A 19,406-nucleotide genomic window follows, 5' to 3' on the forward strand; every position below is an offset into this window, starting at 1 on the left:
ATGCATACTATTTGTTATTGGCACCCCGCATCTTCAGGTGCGCACCCCTTTGGATCATTCGATATCTGAGACTCCGATGTCCACTTTTAATTGATTAGCCCGGGCTCCTCGGGGTTGATCTGGTACTCCACAGGTCCCCGTCTGTCCCCGTGCGGTCTATCTCCGTTCGTAACTGGCTTGTCTCGATTTTAACATTCAGGGATACTGACGCTGACGCTGACATTGTCAATCTGTACGCCAGGGCTGGGAACCTTGATCTCGGAGCGATTGAGGGCTATCTATGCATTAAGCTTTCAGCTGCAGGGAGATAACCGCAAAGGCACATTGCGCCAGTACGATCCCCAGCTATATTCGATATCATTAGTTGGAGTCTGGAGACAGAGCAAAGAACCGATTGGCAATGTGTGGATCCGTGCGCAGTGCGCACGATCATCGCGGGCGAATTGCGGCTGTACAAGTTAGTCTCGACTCTCGAGTTACTAGAACGACTATCTTCCTTCGTCTATAAAGGGTCTAGTAATTACAATTGGGTGCCTTGCCTTGAATTTTGAAACGTGCCTCATCGAGCCTTCCCACCCAGTAGTATGCTCAGTTTCTTGATCAAGGCGATTCTTTTACCGCCTCGAGTTAGCTTCCGCTTCTACTATACTTACAATGAATTAGAACGATCAGTTTACACTGCGCGCTGATCACTCTTACGTTCATCACATCATTACCGTGCAGCCCGAATTCTTAGTAGAACATTTACTCCCGGCTCCGTGCTTATCTTCAAGGCCGCTGACTTCCCATTCGGGAGTTTGTATCTGCCGTAATCCTTGGAATTCAACATGAGTAAACAATGTTGCACAAAAGTAATTAAATAATAATTTGAATTATGGAACGAGACAACTGACAGCCAAGCCAAGAAGCTAAATCAAACTGACCAGAAATCGTAACAAATCGAGAGTACGCTCCACATACTGGACAAACTTGGCATTTCCCCTTGCCCGTTATCGACTGGCTTGTCTGATCCTACGCAGATTAGCGAGCTCACTGAGGAGTTTCGCTCGCTCGTTTAAAAGTGCAACCGTGCGTTCTGTGGGAGAACAATAATCTGTCCTCCCCATGTGTGTCGCCCCAAAGAGGGAGGGCGATGTCCCAAAGTCCTGGTCCATGTCCATAGAGAAGTTGTCGACCCGGGTCCGTGCCGGAGGTGCACTAGCAGGAATGCGCATCGACGTCATGGGCATGCGAGGCGTAGAATTCCCACTTGATACGGGATAAAGACCAGAACTCCGCCACCGACTCTTGGGCTTGACAGGCGTGCTCGTATTACACTTGTTCGCTGCAAAAGCTTTCATTTCAAGTTCAGAATCGACAACGCCAATCCAGCCTTTCAGACGGATGGGCTGAGGCGTAGGAGTTGGGGGCTGTTCTCCTGAGGAGGTCGATTGGGTAGAGCAGTCAGGATCTAAGCCTTCCATCGAATCATCGATATTGGATGCATAAGAAGCATCGCGCTCGAGGAAATATGATGGGTCGTCGAGCTCGTGAATACAATGTGGCTGGTGGTATATACCACTGTCGTGGAGTGGCTGCGTCTCTGTACGATCTGAGAGTTCAGAATCTGCCATGCTCGTGTCAGACTCCATATGTGAAGCGTTATGCATGGATAGATCGGTCTGCGCGCTCATGGTGGCAGTCGACCGCGTGGAGGGAGAAGCAACACGTGGATGTCGCGGGATGTCTGTGATATGCGACAATTCCATGTTATAGGAAGGTTCTGGACGCAACAGCGTCGAAGTCGTGAGATCTATCTCGCCCTCGCTATCATCACCGGCCAATTCCTCGACGATCCCTCGTTTCCTCCCAAGCCAGCAAAGCAGCTCACCGACGAAAACTGTCTCTTCCCAACATCCATCTGCTAGTCTCCGTGGATCAAGGTCTGCGAGGCCGATGTCCTCGTCTGCTGGAAGGACGTCGCACTCGAGTACGCCGAGAAAAACCTTCATCGCTTCTACTTTTGCAAGAGATGAGCGAGAGGCGCGTATTGAAGATGGGATAGGGAGGCGGGACTCGAGGACAGACTCTAGGATTGCAAGGAGTAGAGAAGGCGCTAAATCCGTCGGGGAGGTGAGCACGAACGGGAGGGATAGGCCGGCGAGAAGCGCATTCAAAGTCGGTACGAGGGTTGGTGGAGAAAATGATTGCGAGAATTCTGCAAAGGAAAGTTCAGACATCAAGCAGGTGCATGCACAGAGCGAGTGGCTTGGAACCGAATAGACAGAGTATTAATTACTCCACGCGGGTTGTTGCTTTGGTGCGAGTGGTTGACTCTAGTGTAAAGTTTGCGTCAGAAAACTTGCAGGTGGAGTCGACCATAACCATTTCGAGAAGGTCGTTGACTTTCAGCCTGCTAACCGACACAAAACTAACATAATAGAACCGGCGATAACTCCAATATGGCAAGCCTAGCTCGGCAGAGACCCGAACCACGCTTTCAACTGCACTCGTTTGATTAGACCGGTCCACAAATGAAAGCTCTACTGGCCTATGATTCATATATCTCAACGTCAACGATGGGTCCCTCACTCGTACATTTCGGCGTCATATACACAATCGCAAAGTCATCTGACTCCATCATGATCTTTCTGATAACAACCTTGTCTTCGTCCTCAGGCTGACAGCCAGGGTGGTTGTGGCTGAGTTGAATTTCCTTTTGCCAAGTTGGATCCGACACTCTGTCCAGCTGCTGAATCACGAAGGTGATCAACGTCTTTCTGAAAGTGTGTGGAAGCTTTTGATGAACGATACATCTCGAATGTGTATAAGATGCGACTAACTTTGACCAGTTTTGCTGTGGAATGTATCGGAGAACCAGGACAAATCACAAATAAAAGGAAACGGCAACAGGTTCGATAGGTAAAAAATGCGGATATGATGGTATTTTCACTGATGAGTGTGCAGGAAGAAGGGTATAACAACGTTAATAAAAGTATGCTATAGCAGATTTTGTCACTGAGCAGTACCCTGTGCCATGATAATCCACTGCTCAAGCATTGACATCGATGGGGGTGCAGCCAAGGTTGACGAGACCATTCTAGAAAGGTACGTTAGTTGCATCCTAAGTTCGCAGATGCGGTACTTACGTACGAGTTGTCCTCGCAGCAAAGTGGCTGCTGTTGAGCATAACAGCCTTCGGAAGTGCCGACGACCTTGACGCCAGAGCAGGTGAGGCCTACAACAGCGTCCGCCACCACTGGAACGTCGACAAGGCCGAGGCCGTAGAAGGTTTCCTGTGCGGCGTATAAATCATACTACAAATCTTTGGTCAGAATTTCGTCGCACGTCTTGTATGATTCGGAACTCACGCTGACGCTGCTGTCGCAGCATTGGAGTGTTGCACTGGCCCTCCCACTGAGTATCGTTCTCGACCAGCCTCCTATAATCAAAATGATTGCTAGCATCCTCACTCTCCTTTCGTTCACCCTCCTCGCTGTTGCTACTAGCAGTGACAGCAGCAGCAGCGATACTACCCTGCTCACCGTGATCACTACCTTGACGCAATTTAGATGGTCCTTGCATTTCCTGAGCAACCTTAGGCTGCTCGTCCTTTCTCGGTTTCCCATCGGGCATGTCTTCGTGTGCCTTGCAAGAAGCTACCAGTGGTGCTTCTTCCTTCCGTACACACTGGACCGACGTCAGCCGCAAGACCTGCAAACACGGAAGAATATCTGGCCCATCCGTTGCCCCTTTTCACACCAATCATGAGACCAGGACATTGCTAGCTAAGTAGAATGATCTAAAAACATTTGTTCTGTTTCTGCTCATGAGACCGCGGTGATTTATGACATGATAGCACGACAACAATATTTTTACTTCAGCGTAAACCGCATATTTTGTCTCGTCCAGTGCGTGAGCAAGTCGCAACAAATACGCGATCCATAAATGAATGCTACGACCCGGAACGATCGAAAATATTTAGGATGTACCAGCTGTAAGCTTTGCTCATGAAATCTTTGGCTCTTCCTTCGTCAAGATTTGAGTATGTTGGTTTACAATGGCATCAACGTTCGTGAGTCGACAATTACCAAATCGACTATAACCAGCAAAAGCTTGACTCGGAAGTAAGTTGTTATACAAGCCTGTCAAGCCTTTCAGGGTAGTTAAACTGAACGTGTCAATGCCGAGAGTCATTCACACATCGGGGTGAACGATATTTAAAAGAGGTTTATATGTTGTACAAAATGTGAAGACAATATTTAATATTTAAACTAACATAAAGATGGGTGCACGACTTCAAATTTTGGTGGTGTTTTGTGTGTAATCCAAAATATCAAATATTCACAACCATATTCCCACAGACAATACGTCAACAAACATAAGAAATATAGTCAGATTTTTCATGTCTGCTTCAACTTAAAGTTCAATTTCCATGTAAAACTTTGGAGAAAACTTGAAGTTTTACAGATGACATGACATTAAAACTCGATTTAAATGTCAAGCTTTGGCAAAACTTCAAGTTTTCTCCAAAGTTTTATGTAAGAATCAAACTTTAAATTGAAGCAGACATGGAAAATCTGATTATATTTATTATATTTGTTGACATATTGTCTGTGGGAATATGGTTGTGAATATTTGATATTTTGGATGACACACAAAACACCACCAAAATTTGAAGTCGTGCACCCATCTTTATGTTAGTTTAAATATCAAATATTGTTTTCACATTTTGTACAACATATAAACCTCTTTTAAATATCGTTCACCCCGATGTGTCAGCCTGAAGCTGCGACGGGCCGATGAGTCACGCGATGCGTACCGTTGCCCAGACGTATCAGGTTGTTTTTGGAATTTTCAATTTTAGTGTGAGATACTTTTACGCCGTTTTACCGTCACGTGACGTCCGGATTCAGCCGGATTTCTGGAACCCCTCTGCTTTTGGGCAGGCAAGTCTTTGTGTGCTGCTTTTGCATTCTTTCTCATTGCCGGCCAATGCAATCTATGTTTCGAGTTCCTTTTGATGAACAATTTGCCAAACAAATCAAATTATCTTGTTGAGTCCCACCAGCTGCATGTGAATCCACGACAAACAAACAAATCTATGAGGAGGACAGTGCTAGTGCTAAGAGACAGAACTTCGAAGCTAGTTTGTGTGTGTGCGTGTGTGGGGGTGGTGAAATGTCTGTGAGTCTTGGATGGTTGTGCTATGGATCAGTGTGTGTGTGCGTGGATGGACGAGGCTTCCTCTATCAACTTGGGAAGACTGAATGCAGGTTGTGATTGTTAGTGCTGCTGTGGTCTGGTTCGGTCCGGTTCACAGAGGGTCGAGCGAGAACCAAGAACTGGACCTAGGTCTGGTTCTACCAGACTCGACGAACCTCAAACTGGACCTTGGCAAATGGTTCAGAATGGTCAGGTCTGGTCATTTTCAAGTTTGAATGTGAACCGAACCAAATTTATTTACAATGAGCAAAAAAAAACATAGGTAGGACTTGTTGTGGTGCCGCAGTCGATGGTCTCAATATCAAGAAGTAGGAGGGCATGAAAGATGGGGCATGGCATGAGAGAACAGGTGGGAGAGAGTTAGCACGAGAGAACAGGCACAAGAGGACAGGTACAAGAGAGCAAGCATGAGAAAATGGGTGCAAGATAATTGAAGATGAAGAAGTTACTCACCTAACACCTCAAACTCAGTGGTTTTGGTTGCCTTTGTCTTTGTTGGCACATTGATTTTAGGGGTGGAGGCAGTGGTTTCGTGAGAGTGGGACAATGGGCTTGCAGGAGGAGTTGCAAAATGAGATGTGTGGTCTGATTCGTCAGTTTGAACAGTGCATATCATGACTTACCTTGTCAATGGGCCTCTGCATTTGATGGAAACAAGTAAATCTTGAAGCTTGAGAATCCCTGAGGCCAAAGTGGATCATCAAAGGAAGTGTCAAAGCACACTTCAACAAGCTTCTTTCGGTTCACGGTTCAGAACAGTTTGGGACCGGTCCGAACCAAAGTTGAACTGTTCGCCCAATGCCAGAACCGAGAGCCATATTATGGTCCGGTTCTGGCTGACACCTGGACCGTGGACCAAATCACAGGAGAACTGGACCAAAAGTCCGGTTCGAACCATGGTTCAGGACTGGACCACAGCAGCACTAGTGATTGTCACCACGAGGCAGATGCTACAGGAAAGATGCATACTAGTAGTATGGACAGAGGACAACTTGACAAGCACCGCAAATTTGGTGAGAAGTGAATACAGCACTATAGAGCCTGTACGCATGTAGGCAGACACTCATATGTTGATCATTAACTAAAATCCAAAGTTGTTTAGAATTTGTTACAGTGTCACAGGGCTGTCACAACCATACATGCATCAATTTCACCTGGCCCAAGAGCTGACACACTTAAACACCTATCTCTACTTGTAGGTTTCTTAGACAGGGTCACACAGCTGAGATGAGAGCTAGAACAAATATGTAATCTCAGCATCCGGGAGGAAGACTCCAGGTGCTATAAGTACCTAGAACAAATATGTACTAAGTCTTTGTTAGTAGCTGGTACGTTATACGAAGGTAATAGCACTTACATCTCAGTATCTGGGAGGAAGACTGAGATGCCTAATTCTACGAGAGACTGTTTTTATGTGCAGGTAGAGCACGAATGAATGAAAATTAATCTGAGACCTTTTGATATGATGTTCGGCCGATGATGAGCAAATGTCTGAGAAATGATGCACTCGCACCTAATCCAATGTGTCCGACATGCCTCTCAACACTACTCTCGTGCTGTCCATCTCACTTTATGATCATCCTTGGGAGCTGAAAAAAACATGCTGTCGAAGGCCTGTTTGCAGTACAGTACAGCAGGAAAGACTTACAACAGTCTTTATCTTGGTTTCACCTGCTAGGATTTGTTGAATGGCTTGTTGTCATCTGAATCGTCTGAGTTGAAGAAGACCAAGAGAGCCAATGGCAAGGCATGAGATGTCAAATAGAGAGTGCGAGCACAAGGGGAGAAGGGGCAGGCACAAGGGAGAGCTGACATCGGGCCCAAAGCTGCACATGTATCAAGTTTCATTCTAATATAGCGAGAAAAACACTCACAGTATAAAGTCTAGTGCCCACACAGACGAGCGTCTCAGTTCTGTTTCCAGAGACTGAGACATGAGTACCTATACCATACCTTATCGTAAACATATGCTGACACGACATAGTCTTACCTATCAGGTACATGTTTCATTAATAAAGAGTTCTGTTTCCAGAGACTGAGACTCTTACCTATCAGACTCCTTATGACCCTCTCGCTCGTTATAAATGCCTTTATGGCATGTATAATATCTGTCCTCAAAGTTCTTGTCTTCACTATTATTGACCTGCATCCTTGGAACGACAGATGACTTAATAGTAGATCTAGAATAATAAACTAATGTTTGGTTAGAAAGAATGCAAAGCGGCATGCAAAGACTTGCCTGCCCAAAAGCAGAAGGGTTCCAGAAATCCGGCCGAATCCGGACGTCACGTGACGGTAAAACGGCGTAAAAGTATCTCACACTAAAATTGAAAATTCCAAAAACAACCTGATACGTCTGGGCAACGGTAGATGCGGCCCGCACTCGGGAAACCAAAAATGTGAAGGTCCAAAAAAAAAACCAACGAGCAGAAACCAAAGATAACATCGATGACCAGTCGAGGATAGTACTACGGCCATCGGAAAAGAAACGAGTGCTCGGCTTGTTGAAGTTGTGCTTCAAGAACAGTTGTACTACTTAATACTGACCCGCGCGGGAACATTCGTGGTAGACTCCAAGTCGTTGAGTCATCGTCACCAATTGTCTAATTAGATCTTCAAACTGTATTTCTAGTAGTATCGATGGTTCCGCGGCTGCGCGCTCTAACTCAACGCACGCTTACCCTTCTTACCCTATCTACCGCAACAGCAGCAGGCGCTGGATACCTCTACCTCAATTCCGGTCCTGCCTACCCACAAACAACACACGAGTCTCGACGCCCACCACCATCATGGTCTCCTCCTCCCCGTGCAACCATGATCGATGCTTTAAAACGAAGTACTGATCTAAAGAGGGGAGAAGACGACGATGCCCAGTTTGATATATTGGTCGTAGGAGGAGGTGCAACTGGTGCCGGTGTCGCTGTTGATGCTGCAAGTCGCGGTCTACGAGTCGCCTTGGTCGAGAGAGAAGATTTCGCTAGCGGTAAGTCTATTCGCTTCCTTTCATACAACCTCACCACATACGTTTATCACAAGGTACGTCCTCCAAGTCAACGAAGCTTGTCCATGGCGGCGTGCGCTACCTCCAGAAAGCCGTACTCGAACTTGACTACGAGCAGTACAAGCTCGTTCGCGAGGCTCTGCGCGAAAGGAGGGTCTTTCTACAGACTGCCCCTTATTTGAGTCATATGCTTCCTATTATGCTTCCCATTTATAAGTGCGTCATTATCTTCAATCTCTCGTTCTCAACCCAAATCCAACTTCCCCATCTATTCACCCCTCCAGTGATCATTTTCACTGACGGATAATCAGGTACTGGCAGGTCCCGTACTACTGGTCCGGGTGCAAGTTCTATGACCTCCTTGCTGGCAAGGAAAACATGGAATCCTCGTACCTCATGTCCAAGGGCAAGGCCCTCGAACAGTTTCCCATGCTCAAGAGTGATGGACTCGTCGGTGCTGTGGTCTACTACGACGGTACGTCCCATTTCTATTCCACCCCATTTTCATTCTCACCGCCCTTAGGCCAACACAACGACTCCCGCATGAACCTTGCCCTCATCCTCACAGCTATTAAAGCAGGTGCAACCGTTGCCAACTACTGCGGGGTTACCTCCCTCCACAAAGACCCTACCACAGGGCTTATCACAGGTGCACGCGTCAAGGACTACATCGCCGGAGGCGAATTCGACGTTAGAGCCAAGGCGCGTTCTGCCATTCCACCCTAGATAATAACTAACAGCCCAACAGATAATCATCAACGCCACAGGCCCATACAGCGACTCACTCCTCTCCCTCTCCTCTCCCACACACAAACCCATCGTGCGCGCAAGCTCAGGCGTACACATTGCCCTTCCTTCTTACTACGCCCCTAAAGGCATGGGTCTTCTAGATCCTGCAACAAGCGACGGCCGCGTCGTCTTCTTCCTTCCGTGGGAAGGCGGCGTCGTAGCAGGCACCACTGACGAGCCCTACGATATGCGTGCGCATATCAAACCCCAAGATGAAAAAGACGCGTATCTAAGCGGTGATAACATTCTTCCCCGGGAGTCTGAAGTCCAGTGGGTCATGGATGAGGTGCGTGGGTATCTGAGTGGGGACATCAAGGTGCGCCGCGGGGATGTGCTTTCAGCGTGGTCGGGACTGCGTCCGCTTATTTCATCTGGCGCGGTGGGCAGTACGGAGGGGTTGGTTAGAAGTCATGTAGTCAAGATTGATGAGGGTGGAATGGTGACCATCGCCGGTGGGAAGTGGACTACCTATCGCGCGATGGCGGAAGAGGCAGTCGATGAAGCGATTAAAGTGTGTCCCGGGCTGAGGGCAAAAGCTCGGAAGTGTCAGACTCAGGAGCTAAGACTTGTTGGAAGCGAAGGGTGGGATCGCAACATGTTCATCGGGCTGATTCAACGCGTGAGTATCAGCCCTTTGCCTTCCAATACTACTACTCTTACTGACATGCACTGCAGTACGGCCTCCACCCAGAAGTCGCACAACACCTCTCCTCATCATACGGTTCACAAGCATGGACGCTCCTCTCCTCAACGGCCCAGACGGCTGCTTTAGACCCACACCGCGCTCTCTCCGCCCCGTATCCCTTCACACACTCCGAAATCACATACGCGCTTACGCATGAATACGCACAAAAACCACTCGATGTGCTCCTACGGCGCACACGCCTAGGTTTTGTCGACGCACGCGCAGCACTCGGTGCACTACCAGAAGTTGTACAGGTCATGGGCGATACCCTGGGATGGGATACAAGACGGAGGAGGGAAGAAACGAGGAAGGCAGAGGAGGTGCTGCGCGGGATGGGTGCGGGTGGACGGATCGAAGTGGGTACAGCTTCGTCGGGAGAAAGCTGGTTACGCATAGGAGAGGTACAGCGACGTGTGTGTGCACTGTTTGGATTCTGTCCTGCGCTTTTACACCCGTCTTCAACGGGTGCGGCGACGTATCCGCGCGCGTTGTTTCAGCCGGGGGAGATTGAGGTGCTGAGGGAGGTGTTTGGGCGGTATGCGCGCGTGTCTGGCGATTCTGGTTCTGGCCCCGATTCTAAGCCTGCTTTTGGTCTGGGGGCGCAGGATCAATTGAGGATGCCTATATCGATGATACGAGAAGCCGTGCAGTCTGTAGCGGGGCTTGGGTATGCTTACGAGGGTGTGCGGGAGTCGGACTTCCGATACGTCCTAAGGGAGGTGGGGCTTTCTGATTCGTCCGAGGGAAAGGGGAGAGATGTAGATTTTGAGGAATTTGTCGAGGTTCGTTTTTATTCCATCTTCCACTTCATCTTCGTTGTGTCAATCCGTGCCATCTCGTGCTCATGCTCACAAACCTTGATTCTGCAGATCTGTGGAGATTTGAAAGACGTTTCGATCGCACCTGCTGTGAGCAAGAAGGGTGTCCAGAGGAGGAGGATACCCGTTGAGAAGAGTGGTGGGGGTGTTTGAGGTTCAGTTTACTATGTTTTACAGTTTCAAACAGTTCTTACTTAGGTCGATAGGTTTTGTACAAATAGAGCTTTCTGTAGTATTACCCATAATAGACGGAACGGAAGCAATTCGCATCTTTGGTGAATCAACATCATGATCTGACATGTCATATAAGTACACTCTACATGTACAGAGCTCTCCTACACGCTGAATATATAGCGCAGTCATTCTGGATCTTGATTGTTGGGCTTCGCTACTCTTAGTGTCAAGTGCTTCTACTCGCTTACAACCTGCATCTGTCATAACTTCCTACTCATATCTGGTTGCGTCGGCGCCATCGCGAAGAGATCAGACCACGAAATGGAGACTCAAGCAGAGTTCCTGTCTCTTGCTGAAGAACTCTGGTTCTACGTTCGAGCTTCCTTAAGCATGCGGCTCGCAGGATTTTTTGCAGCACGCAACGCAGAATGCACTCGACCGCTAGCAGGCCTAAGGTCGTTTACGTCTAGAGGCACATCAGCTTATTATTTGGATAAATCGTCGACCTTGTTTACAAAATATAGGACTCGGACGTCGCTCGGCATACTGAAGTACAAGCGAAAATCTTAATGACCGGTGGAATAAGATAAGTTTGTGCTACTTTCGGATCTGATTCTTCTGAAGCTATGATCATCACAGGATTCGCATCTTTATCATCGATGAGTGCTAGGTTCAAGCGGCACCGTGGACGTCGTTTGTAACAACATCTATGAATCGTAGCCGCCTACTATGTTCTAACTTCTTTGGTAATCCGAGGGACAACGTTACATAAAATATTAATATCTGACACACTGTACCGGCTACCTGCTTAGCTAATCCGGGAAAATAATAACCTACGGAGCCTAAATCCGTGTTGCACTTGAAATTCACATCCATCAAAAGACGTGTCTACCTTCCCCCCATGTCAGCTCGAAGGCATGGATCTCCGGCATTCTTGTTCATTCAAAAGTGAAACCAGTGCCCCACCAAACAGTCAACAAATTACCACGAAACCTGCAAACGAAAGTGTATCTCCCACAATCCCCACTGGAGTCCCTCCGCTTTTTTGAATATACCATTCATATGCACCACACCAAGGCCACTCTTGAGCGCATTTGCAGCCCAATTAGTTGTGCCTTCTGGCTATAAGGTGTGTGAAGCACGAGTCCAAGACCGTGCTGATACATACGAGGTATGTACGAATACATGTGTTCCGTGGGATATGATCAGAGCAGGCGGGGGCGCCGCTTTGTCGAAGAATTTGTCACTTGTCATTACTAGTGACTAGGATCCGGAGGCCACTGCGCTAGTGTGGGTCTTCAACCAGCAAGGTGTATGCTTCCCCAGCCGTTGAAAATGTGCCAACGCCTTTCATGCTTGCGGTAATCTAAAATTCCGGCTATATAACTTCATGTGGAACTCCCAACTTCCTGGCAGAATCTGACGCTGACTAGTATGTGAATTGACTAGCGAGGGGGGCCTATGCATAAGGTGTGACAACACGTGCACAGCATCTCGGCGTCCTTGATAGCTTGGGCGCCCGGTCAACTGGTCTTCTTGGGAAGCTTGTTTAGTGTGTCAGTATGCCGGCTTCTTGGCAGCTGTAATTGGTATGTGAATCCTCATTGCCTGGAATCTGTAACTGCAAGGTGTGCGGTCATGGCAACTCAAGTTACCGGTCTATTGACCCGTGAAAGCTGTCAGTCCTTAAGCGAGGTGAAATTTCTGCTGAACAATGAATCAGCACCTCCGCTTACTACTCCATCCACCCAAGTACTTATCATGGCCCCCGCATCTTTCAAGACGCCCTTGGCCAAAACGGCTGACTTTGTCATGATGAAGGGAATGAATCTCCCATAACCCACTGCCTATCGCTATTCTCGCGTAACGTCACTTCGTTATCGAAACCTTGATCCAGAGATGCCCAATCTCCACCGCACTCCGGACCTCGGGAGTTCCCAAGGTGGTTGTTATCTCTTTGAGCGAGTTTGGCGGAAAGACTCGGTGCTCACGGTGTCATGATAGGTGTGCTTCGTCAAAATGTGCATCTCAGAGACGTACATGGGATGGGCTTTGAGTAGTACCGTTGCCCAGACGTATCAGGTTGTTTTTGGAATTTTCAATTTTAGTGTGAGATACTTTTACGCCGTTTTACCGTCACGTGACGTCCGGATTCAGCCGGATTTCTGGAACCCCTCTGCTTTTGGGCAGGCAAGTCTTTGTGTGCTGCTTTTGCATTCTTTCTCATTGCCGGCCAATGCAATCTATGTTTCGAGTTCCTTTTGATGAACAATTTGCCAAACAAATCAAATTATCTTGTTGAGTCCCACCAGCTGCATGTGAATCCACGACAAACAAACAAATCTATGAGGAGGACAGTGCTAGTGCTAAGAGACAGAACTTCGAAGCTAGTTTGTGTGTGTGCGTGTGTGGGGGTGGTGAAATGTCTGTGAGTCTTAGATGGTTGTGCTATGGATCAGTGTGTGTGTGCGTGGATGGACAAGGCTTCCTCTATCAACTTGGGAAGACTGAATGCAGGTTGTGATTGTTAGTGCTGCTGTGGTCTGGTTCGGTCCGGTTCACAGAGGGTCGAGCGAGAACCAAGAACTGGACCTAGGTCTGGTTCTACCAGACTCGACGAACCTCAAACTGGACCTTGGCAAATGGTTCAGAATGGTCAGGTCTGGTCATTTTCAAGTTTGAATGTGAACCGAACCAAATTTATTTACAATGAGCAAAAAAAAACATAGGTAGGACTTGTTGTGGTGCCGCAGTCGATGGTCTCAATATCAAGAAGTAGGAGGGCATGAAAGATGGGGCATGGCATGAGAGAACAGGTGGGAGAGAGTTAGCACGAGAGAACAGGCACAAGAGGACAGGTACAAGAGAGCAAGCATGAGAAAATGGGTGCAAGATAATTGAAGATGAAGAAGTTACTCACCTAACACCTCAAACTCAGTGGTTTTGGTTGCCTTTGTCTTTGTTGGCACATTGATTTTAGGGGTGGAGGCAGTGGTTTCGTGAGAGTGGGACAATGGGCTTGCAGGAGGAGTTGCAAAATGAGATGTGTGGTCTGATTCGTCAGTTTGAACAGTGCATATCATGACTTACCTTGTCAATGGGCCTCTGCATTTGATGGAAACAAGTAAATCTTGAAGCTTGAGAATCCCTGAGGCCAAAGTGGATCATCAAAGGAAGTGTCAAACCACACTTCAACAAGCTTCTTTCGGTTCATGGTTCAGAACAGTTTGGGACCAGTCCGAACCAAAGTTGAACTGTTCGCCCAATGCCAGAACCGAGAGCCATATTATGGTCCGGTTCTGGCTGACACCTGGACCGTGGACCAAATCACAGGAGAACTGGACCAAAAGTCCGGTTCGAACCATGGTTCAGGACTGGACCACAGCAGCACTAGTGATTGTCACCACGAGGCAGATGCTACAGGAAAGATGCATACTAGTAGTATGGACAGAGGACAACTTGACAAGCACCGCAAATTTGGTGAGAAGTGAATACAGCACTATAGAGCCTGTACGCATGTAGGCAGACACTCATATGTTGATCATTAACTAAAATCCAAAGTTGTTTAGAATTTGTTACAGTGTCACAGGGCTGTCACAACCATACATGCATCAATTTCACCTGGCCCAAGAGCTGACACACTTAAACACCTATCTCTACTTGTAGGTTTCTTAGACAGGGTCACACAGCTGAGATGAGAGCTAGAACAAATATGTAATCTCAGCATCCGGGAGGAAGACTCCAGGTGCTATAAGTACCTAGAACAAATATGTACTAAGTCTTTGTTAGTAGCTGGTACGTTATACGAAGGTAATAGCACTTACATCTCAGTATCTGGGAGGAAGACTGAGATGCCTAATTCTACGAGAGACTGTTTTTATGTGCAGGTAGAGCACGAATGAATGAAAATTAATCTGAGACCTTTTGATATGATGTTCGGCCGATGATGAGCAAATGTCTGAGAAATGATGCACTCGCACCTAATCCAATGTGTCCGACATGCCTCTCAACACTACTCTCGTGCTGTCCATCTCACTTTATGATCATCCTTGGGAGCTGAAAAAAACATGCTGTCGAAGGCCTGTTTGCAGTACAGTACAGCAGGAAAGACTTACAACAGTCTTTATCTTGGTTTCACCTGCTAGGATTTGTTGAATGGCTTGTTGTCATCTGAATCGTCTGAGTTGAAGAAGACCAAGAGAGCCAATGGCAAGGCATGAGATGTCAAATAGAGAGTGCGAGCACAAGGGGAGAAGGGGCAGGCACAAGGGAGAGCTGACATCGGGCCCAAAGCTGCACATGTATCAAGTTTCATTCTAATATAGCGAGAAAAACACTCACAGTATAAAGTCTAGTGCCCACACAGACGAGCGTCTCAGTTCTGTTTCCAGAGACTGAGACATGAGTACCTATACCATACCTTATCATAAACATATGCTGACACGACGTAGTCTTACCTATCAGGTACATGTTTCATTAATAAAGAGTTCTGTTTCCAGAGACTGAGACTCTTACCTATCAGACTCCTCGTGACCCTCTCGCTCGTTATAAATGCCTTTATGGCATGTATAATATCTGTCCTCAAAGTTCTTGTCTTCACTATTATTGACCTGCATCCTTGGAACGACAGATGACTTAATAGTAGATCTAGAATAATAAACTAATGTTTGGTTAGAAAGAATGCAAAGCAGCATGCAAAGACTTGCCTGCCCAAAAGCAGAGGGGTTCCAGAAATCCGGCCGAATCCGGACGTCACGTGACGGTAAAACGGCGTAAAAGTATCTCACACTAAAATTGAAAATTCCAAAAACAACCTGATACGTCTGGGCAACGGTAAGTAGTAGGTTTTCTCTAGGATTCGTCAATGAGAGCACCAATATTAGATCGTTCAAGACATACACGGTGTACATATTCGAACCGTCGCTCTTTTTGGGCGGTGCTCCAGGACCATCGAGAACGATTGGAATTTCAGGATCATACGAACCTAGCGGAAGAGGTGAGGAAGTCATATTTGCACTCAAAACGAGCATGCTGACCTGGCTTTGACATATCTGGAGACCATTAGCTTCCAGGCAGTTGAGAGGGGGTATCAAATAGAATGAGTTGCTCATTGTTTATCGTCAACTTATTGTGTCCACCTTATCAAGCGTGACAATGTGAGGTGAGCAGAATGACTCCTGCCAAGTCTGGACGGCACAACTGCTGATAGATGCAATATCTATAGCCGTAAGTCCATGATTTTTCTGAATCACTGATATGTAAACACTCGTCATATGACCACATAGTTATTTGCTTTCATCTCCATAGTGAAAAAAGCAGCTGGTGCGTGGTTATCCAGATGCAAACAATAAGTTATCGACGCTGCATGATTCAAGCATTCGAAACCACAAGAGCGTTGGTGCATCAGTTGTAGCCTCAACTGCGAGAGGAGTGATGTACATTGTCTTTGTTTTGCGTTCCAGTGTCCACGCATTATATCTGTGTTCTTCTCCGTCTCTATTAAGAACAAAAGTACGCACAAGATAGTACTGAAGGACACCTTAACGACCTGGGGACCTGGAGCAAATATGGAAATGCGGGATTGTTCCTGCAAATATTAACTGTTTCCAGAGGTTTCGATCATCTTTGCTATCGGGATCGACGGATGGTTCGTCTCTTTATTTGCCTTCGTCCTTTCCTGCGCAGTGCTTATCGTTCACGGAATACTGACAGCGTACCAGAGTCAAAACAGGACTTACATCATCATCCTGTTTATCTTCCTTGTCGTCTTCTCTTGCTCTGGTCGTCCCTTGTGGTATTGTTTGTTTGGGATTTTTGGTCGCGGACCCAAGTGGTGTCACAGGTGAATATTATTCTTTGAAAATCTTGCGTACGTGCTTGTGCCTTCAAACAGATAAGCTGCAATACGCCAACAGATTTTGCCGGCTGAGGTCTAATGGTGTGGAACTATTAAGAATCGAGATAGATCCACTCTGGCGAGGCGAGCATGAGCATGCCCATTGTCCGTCACGTATTGAATCCGGTAAGTTCCGCTCGTGCTTTCCCCATTCCCGGGCCCATATTAGTGAAGGGCTTTCGTCGAACTCAAACGTGTTCCATCCCCTGAAACCTCTGCCGACCCTACCGGTTTTCAAGTTCTTCAGTGCAGGATCCCAAGCTACTAGGGTTCAGCGTTACCGACTTTCAATGGCAGTTGCTCGGTTACATGTGTTGCTATTTCCTTCTTAATGCTTTTGATTTGGCTGATGAATGAATTACAGGCGAAGGTGTGTTTGTACTAGTACGGCATGTATCTCGACATCAACTGTAGTTCAGAAATATGTCGTATGTTCGCAACTTGAATAACATGGGGGTGACTGAGCAAACAGTGTTACCATGACCACCTCCTGACCTATCGTTGTGATGCACTTTTGATAAGGCTCTGACTCTGAGCGCCCCTTCAAGACCCAGTGGACCCAGTGGAGCCAGCCACGATTAGTATGTCTGTCTATTTGGCCTGTGTAACTTACATAATAAGCCACGTCTACTCCGCTAATACTTATACCCATCTTAATTTGATGCGTGTACACGTCGACACTCGAAAGGAAACCTATGGTCAATTCAATGGACGAAATAGTCGAAGTCAGACTCTGATAGGATTCACTCTGGAACGATTATCTTCATTGATCCCAACTTGGCAACGGCTAGCATCTGAAAATACGAATATTCAGCAGTTCCGTACCTGTCAATGAACCTTCTTCAAGTGCTGGCGATATGCATGCGGTTTGACGCGGTGCTGGCATCAGTTGCAGATATGCATCCATTTGGAGGCACATCCACGCAACAAGAATTTCAAAGAACAATATAAAACCCAGCCGTCTTCTTTCGTCTTCAGAACTACCTAATCACATACACGAGTCACAAACATTGCGTTTCTCCTCTGCAATTGTCCTCGCTGTCATGGTTGCTTTAGCATCATCAATCTCTGCCATACCCACTACCGGTGACCCAACTAGCGCACACAAATGTATGGTTGCACTTCTGACTCACAATGCGACAATATCAATCCAGTATGCATATGGCATGAATGCGTATATTTTACAGCCATCTAGCCCCGCTTTCAACAACGCTCGACAAGATCTAGACAGGCATGCAATATGATACCCAGTGAAAACTGGACTTTTTGAAGTCTACTAACTTGAAGGTAGCGATTCTACCTACCTCACATGATTGTGACTGACTGTGGCGCCGTGCAGGATAAGTATGTAAGCATATTGCCAATGAATTCGGCATTGAGCCAACTGCTGTAAGCCGCTGATGGTTGTGCTTCTAACGCTGGGTCAGTTGGGATGCGTTGCATGATGTGCCGGGCGAATTTGGAGGTCTGTTTAGCAAGAGTGATTGAGCTGTTGACAGGATGACAAGAACAAGAGGAAGAATAACGTCTTTTGAGGACGACTGAGACGAGAAAGATGCGTCGTCGGGCAAAGGTTCGTACTGCTTCCGACACTTGCGCAAAGACCTAATCTTCTCTCGTACCTCGTTACAATAGAGTCTCAAACCATCTCAAATAACTGGATACGAGTCTAGTTGGAAATGCGAATGAATATCCAGCAATTCCACACCTGCCAAGACCTTCTTCAAGTGCTGGCGATATCCATGGGGTTTCACGGTGCTGGCATTAGTTGTAGATATGCATCCACTTGGAGGCACATCCACGCAACAAGAATTCAAAGAAAGATATAAAACCCAGCCGTCTTCCTCCTAATTACCTGATCACATACACACGAGTCACAAACAATGCGTTTCTCCTCTGCAATTGTCCTCGCTGTCAATATTGTTACTTTAGCATCATCAATCTCTGCCATACCCACTACCGGTCACGAAGCTAGCGCAAACAAATGTTTCAAAATGTGCACTTCTGACTCACAATGCGGCAATCCAGCATGCGGTTGGAATGAATGCGTGAGCATCAATATTTTCCCGGACTTGATGACATGACTCACCTGCATGGCAGGTTTTTTTGTTTTTCTGCGCAGTGAGTCGTATTTTTGCTTTTACGTCGGCGGAGTATGGCTGTTGACACTGGCGCGCGAGTTACTAGTGATTTGTAGAGTTGATCAAGTAGGGAGTTGTGTGAAGGACCTAGGTGTGTCTTCATTCAACGCCGATACTTATAGATATAATTGTACGACCTGTAGGCCCATATCCGTCACGGCGATCCAGCAGGAGAAAAGTCACTATGCGCCGTAGACTGATCTGTACGGCAAACTTTGCGTTTGCTGTCGTGGAGCGGTCTTAGTAGCGGTAACGAGAATGAAAGGAAATGTTTGCTTTATTAAAGCAGATAGTTTTTTGGGTGGAAGCCCCGAAGGGGCAGCCCGGCCCCGATGACGGCCTCAACCTGCGCGAGAGAGAGCCGAGGTGAGCTGCGATTCCCAGATGTTAAGAGTGAGAGCGACGCAGCGAAGTGAACTCGGATCCCACTCTATCCGCTGATGTGAACATCGAATCCCACTACCCCCATGCATCATGCATCATGATTGAAATGAGGACATCTCGATGCCAGAATATCCACACTTCCTACCATTCGAACATCCAAATCCTATCTGCGCCAGCACAGTCATCGTTCCCATGCACCACGATATATCATATCAAATTTAATGATGGAATCAAATCGCGTACCACTAATGCTCGCTGTACTTCACGTCCTCGTTGTGTGCAACCACGTTCCGCCCAACGCTCAGGATATCTC

At 47.1% G+C, this 19,406-nt stretch overlaps 6 protein-coding genes across 6 annotated transcripts; 2 read left to right on the forward strand and 4 right to left on the reverse strand.

Annotated features, from left to right (window-relative positions):
- Window positions 1-989: 989 nt before the first annotated feature.
- F5891DRAFT_1128133 (uncharacterized protein) lies at window positions 990-2,219 on the reverse strand (the record flags this gene model as incomplete). Its single annotated transcript, XM_041364249.1, has 2 exons — window positions 990-1,093; window positions 1,199-2,219. 2 exons carry the CDS (start codon window positions 2,217-2,219, stop codon window positions 990-992), a joined length of 1,125 nt encoding a protein of 374 aa, XP_041226969.1.
- Window positions 2,220-3,031: 812 nt separating this feature from the next.
- Window positions 3,032-3,615, reverse strand: F5891DRAFT_1277728 (uncharacterized protein; the record flags this gene model as incomplete). Its single annotated transcript, XM_041370279.1, has 3 exons — window positions 3,032-3,079; window positions 3,129-3,275; window positions 3,328-3,615. 3 exons carry the CDS (start codon window positions 3,613-3,615, stop codon window positions 3,032-3,034), a joined length of 483 nt encoding a protein of 160 aa, XP_041226970.1.
- Window positions 3,616-5,929: 2,314 nt separating this feature from the next.
- On the reverse strand, window positions 5,930-7,208 carry F5891DRAFT_979565 (uncharacterized protein; the record flags this gene model as incomplete). Its single annotated transcript, XM_041376900.1, has 9 exons — window positions 5,930-6,048; window positions 6,175-6,246; window positions 6,381-6,439; window positions 6,563-6,609; window positions 6,775-6,819; window positions 6,854-6,876; window positions 7,019-7,031; window positions 7,080-7,147; window positions 7,196-7,208. 9 exons carry the CDS (start codon window positions 7,206-7,208, stop codon window positions 5,930-5,932), a joined length of 459 nt encoding a protein of 152 aa, XP_041226971.1.
- A 434-nt stretch (window positions 7,209-7,642) lies between these two features.
- F5891DRAFT_1108234 (DAO-domain-containing protein) lies at window positions 7,643-10,779 on the forward strand. The gene is made up of 7 exons (XM_041363689.1): window positions 7,643-8,188; window positions 8,242-8,422; window positions 8,518-8,681; window positions 8,730-8,908; window positions 8,955-9,614; window positions 9,671-10,462; window positions 10,550-10,779. Exons 1-7 carry the CDS (start codon window positions 7,846-7,848, stop codon window positions 10,649-10,651), a joined length of 2,421 nt encoding a protein of 806 aa, XP_041226972.1. The 5' UTR covers window positions 7,643-7,845; the 3' UTR covers window positions 10,652-10,779.
- A 3,084-nt stretch (window positions 10,780-13,863) lies between these two features.
- On the reverse strand, window positions 13,864-15,142 carry F5891DRAFT_979567 (uncharacterized protein; the record flags this gene model as incomplete). The annotated part of the gene is made up of 9 exons (XM_041376901.1): window positions 13,864-13,982; window positions 14,109-14,180; window positions 14,315-14,373; window positions 14,497-14,543; window positions 14,709-14,753; window positions 14,788-14,810; window positions 14,953-14,965; window positions 15,014-15,081; window positions 15,130-15,142. 9 exons carry the CDS (start codon window positions 15,140-15,142, stop codon window positions 13,864-13,866), a joined length of 459 nt encoding a protein of 152 aa, XP_041226973.1.
- Window positions 15,143-16,108: 966 nt separating this feature from the next.
- F5891DRAFT_254039 (uncharacterized protein) lies at window positions 16,109-16,936 on the forward strand. The gene is made up of 4 exons (XM_041371091.1): window positions 16,109-16,323; window positions 16,385-16,514; window positions 16,588-16,694; window positions 16,743-16,936. Exons 1-4 carry the CDS (start codon window positions 16,317-16,319, stop codon window positions 16,898-16,900), a joined length of 402 nt encoding a protein of 133 aa, XP_041226974.1. The 5' UTR covers window positions 16,109-16,316; the 3' UTR covers window positions 16,901-16,936.
- Window positions 16,937-19,406: the final 2,470 nt, after the last annotated feature.

Source organism: Suillus fuscotomentosus (genome assembly GCF_016647785.1).
Source record: "Suillus fuscotomentosus strain FC203 chromosome Unknown F5891scaffold_22, whole genome shotgun sequence".
NCBI classification, from domain to species: Eukaryota; Fungi; Basidiomycota; class Agaricomycetes; order Boletales; family Suillaceae; genus Suillus; species Suillus fuscotomentosus.

Excerpts from the sequence above, each read along its gene's own strand:
- F5891DRAFT_1108234 (XM_041363689.1), top strand. The coding sequence starts at position 7,846 with ATGGTTCCGCGGCTGCGCGCTCTAACTCAACGCACGCTTACCCTTCTT. Across the intron at positions 8,682-8,729 it reads TGCTGTGGTCTACTACGACG|GCCAACACAACGACTCCCGC; the intron begins GTACGTCCCATT and ends CACCGCCCTTAG. Across the intron at positions 8,909-8,954 it reads AATTCGACGTTAGAGCCAAG|ATAATCATCAACGCCACAGG; the intron begins GCGCGTTCTGCC and ends ACAGCCCAACAG.
- F5891DRAFT_254039 (XM_041371091.1), top strand. Across the intron at positions 16,515-16,587 it reads GGACCCAAGTGGTGTCACAG|ATTTTGCCGGCTGAGGTCTA; the intron begins GTGAATATTATT and ends ATACGCCAACAG. Across the intron at positions 16,695-16,742 it reads TCCGTCACGTATTGAATCCG|GGCTTTCGTCGAACTCAAAC; the intron begins GTAAGTTCCGCT and ends ATATTAGTGAAG.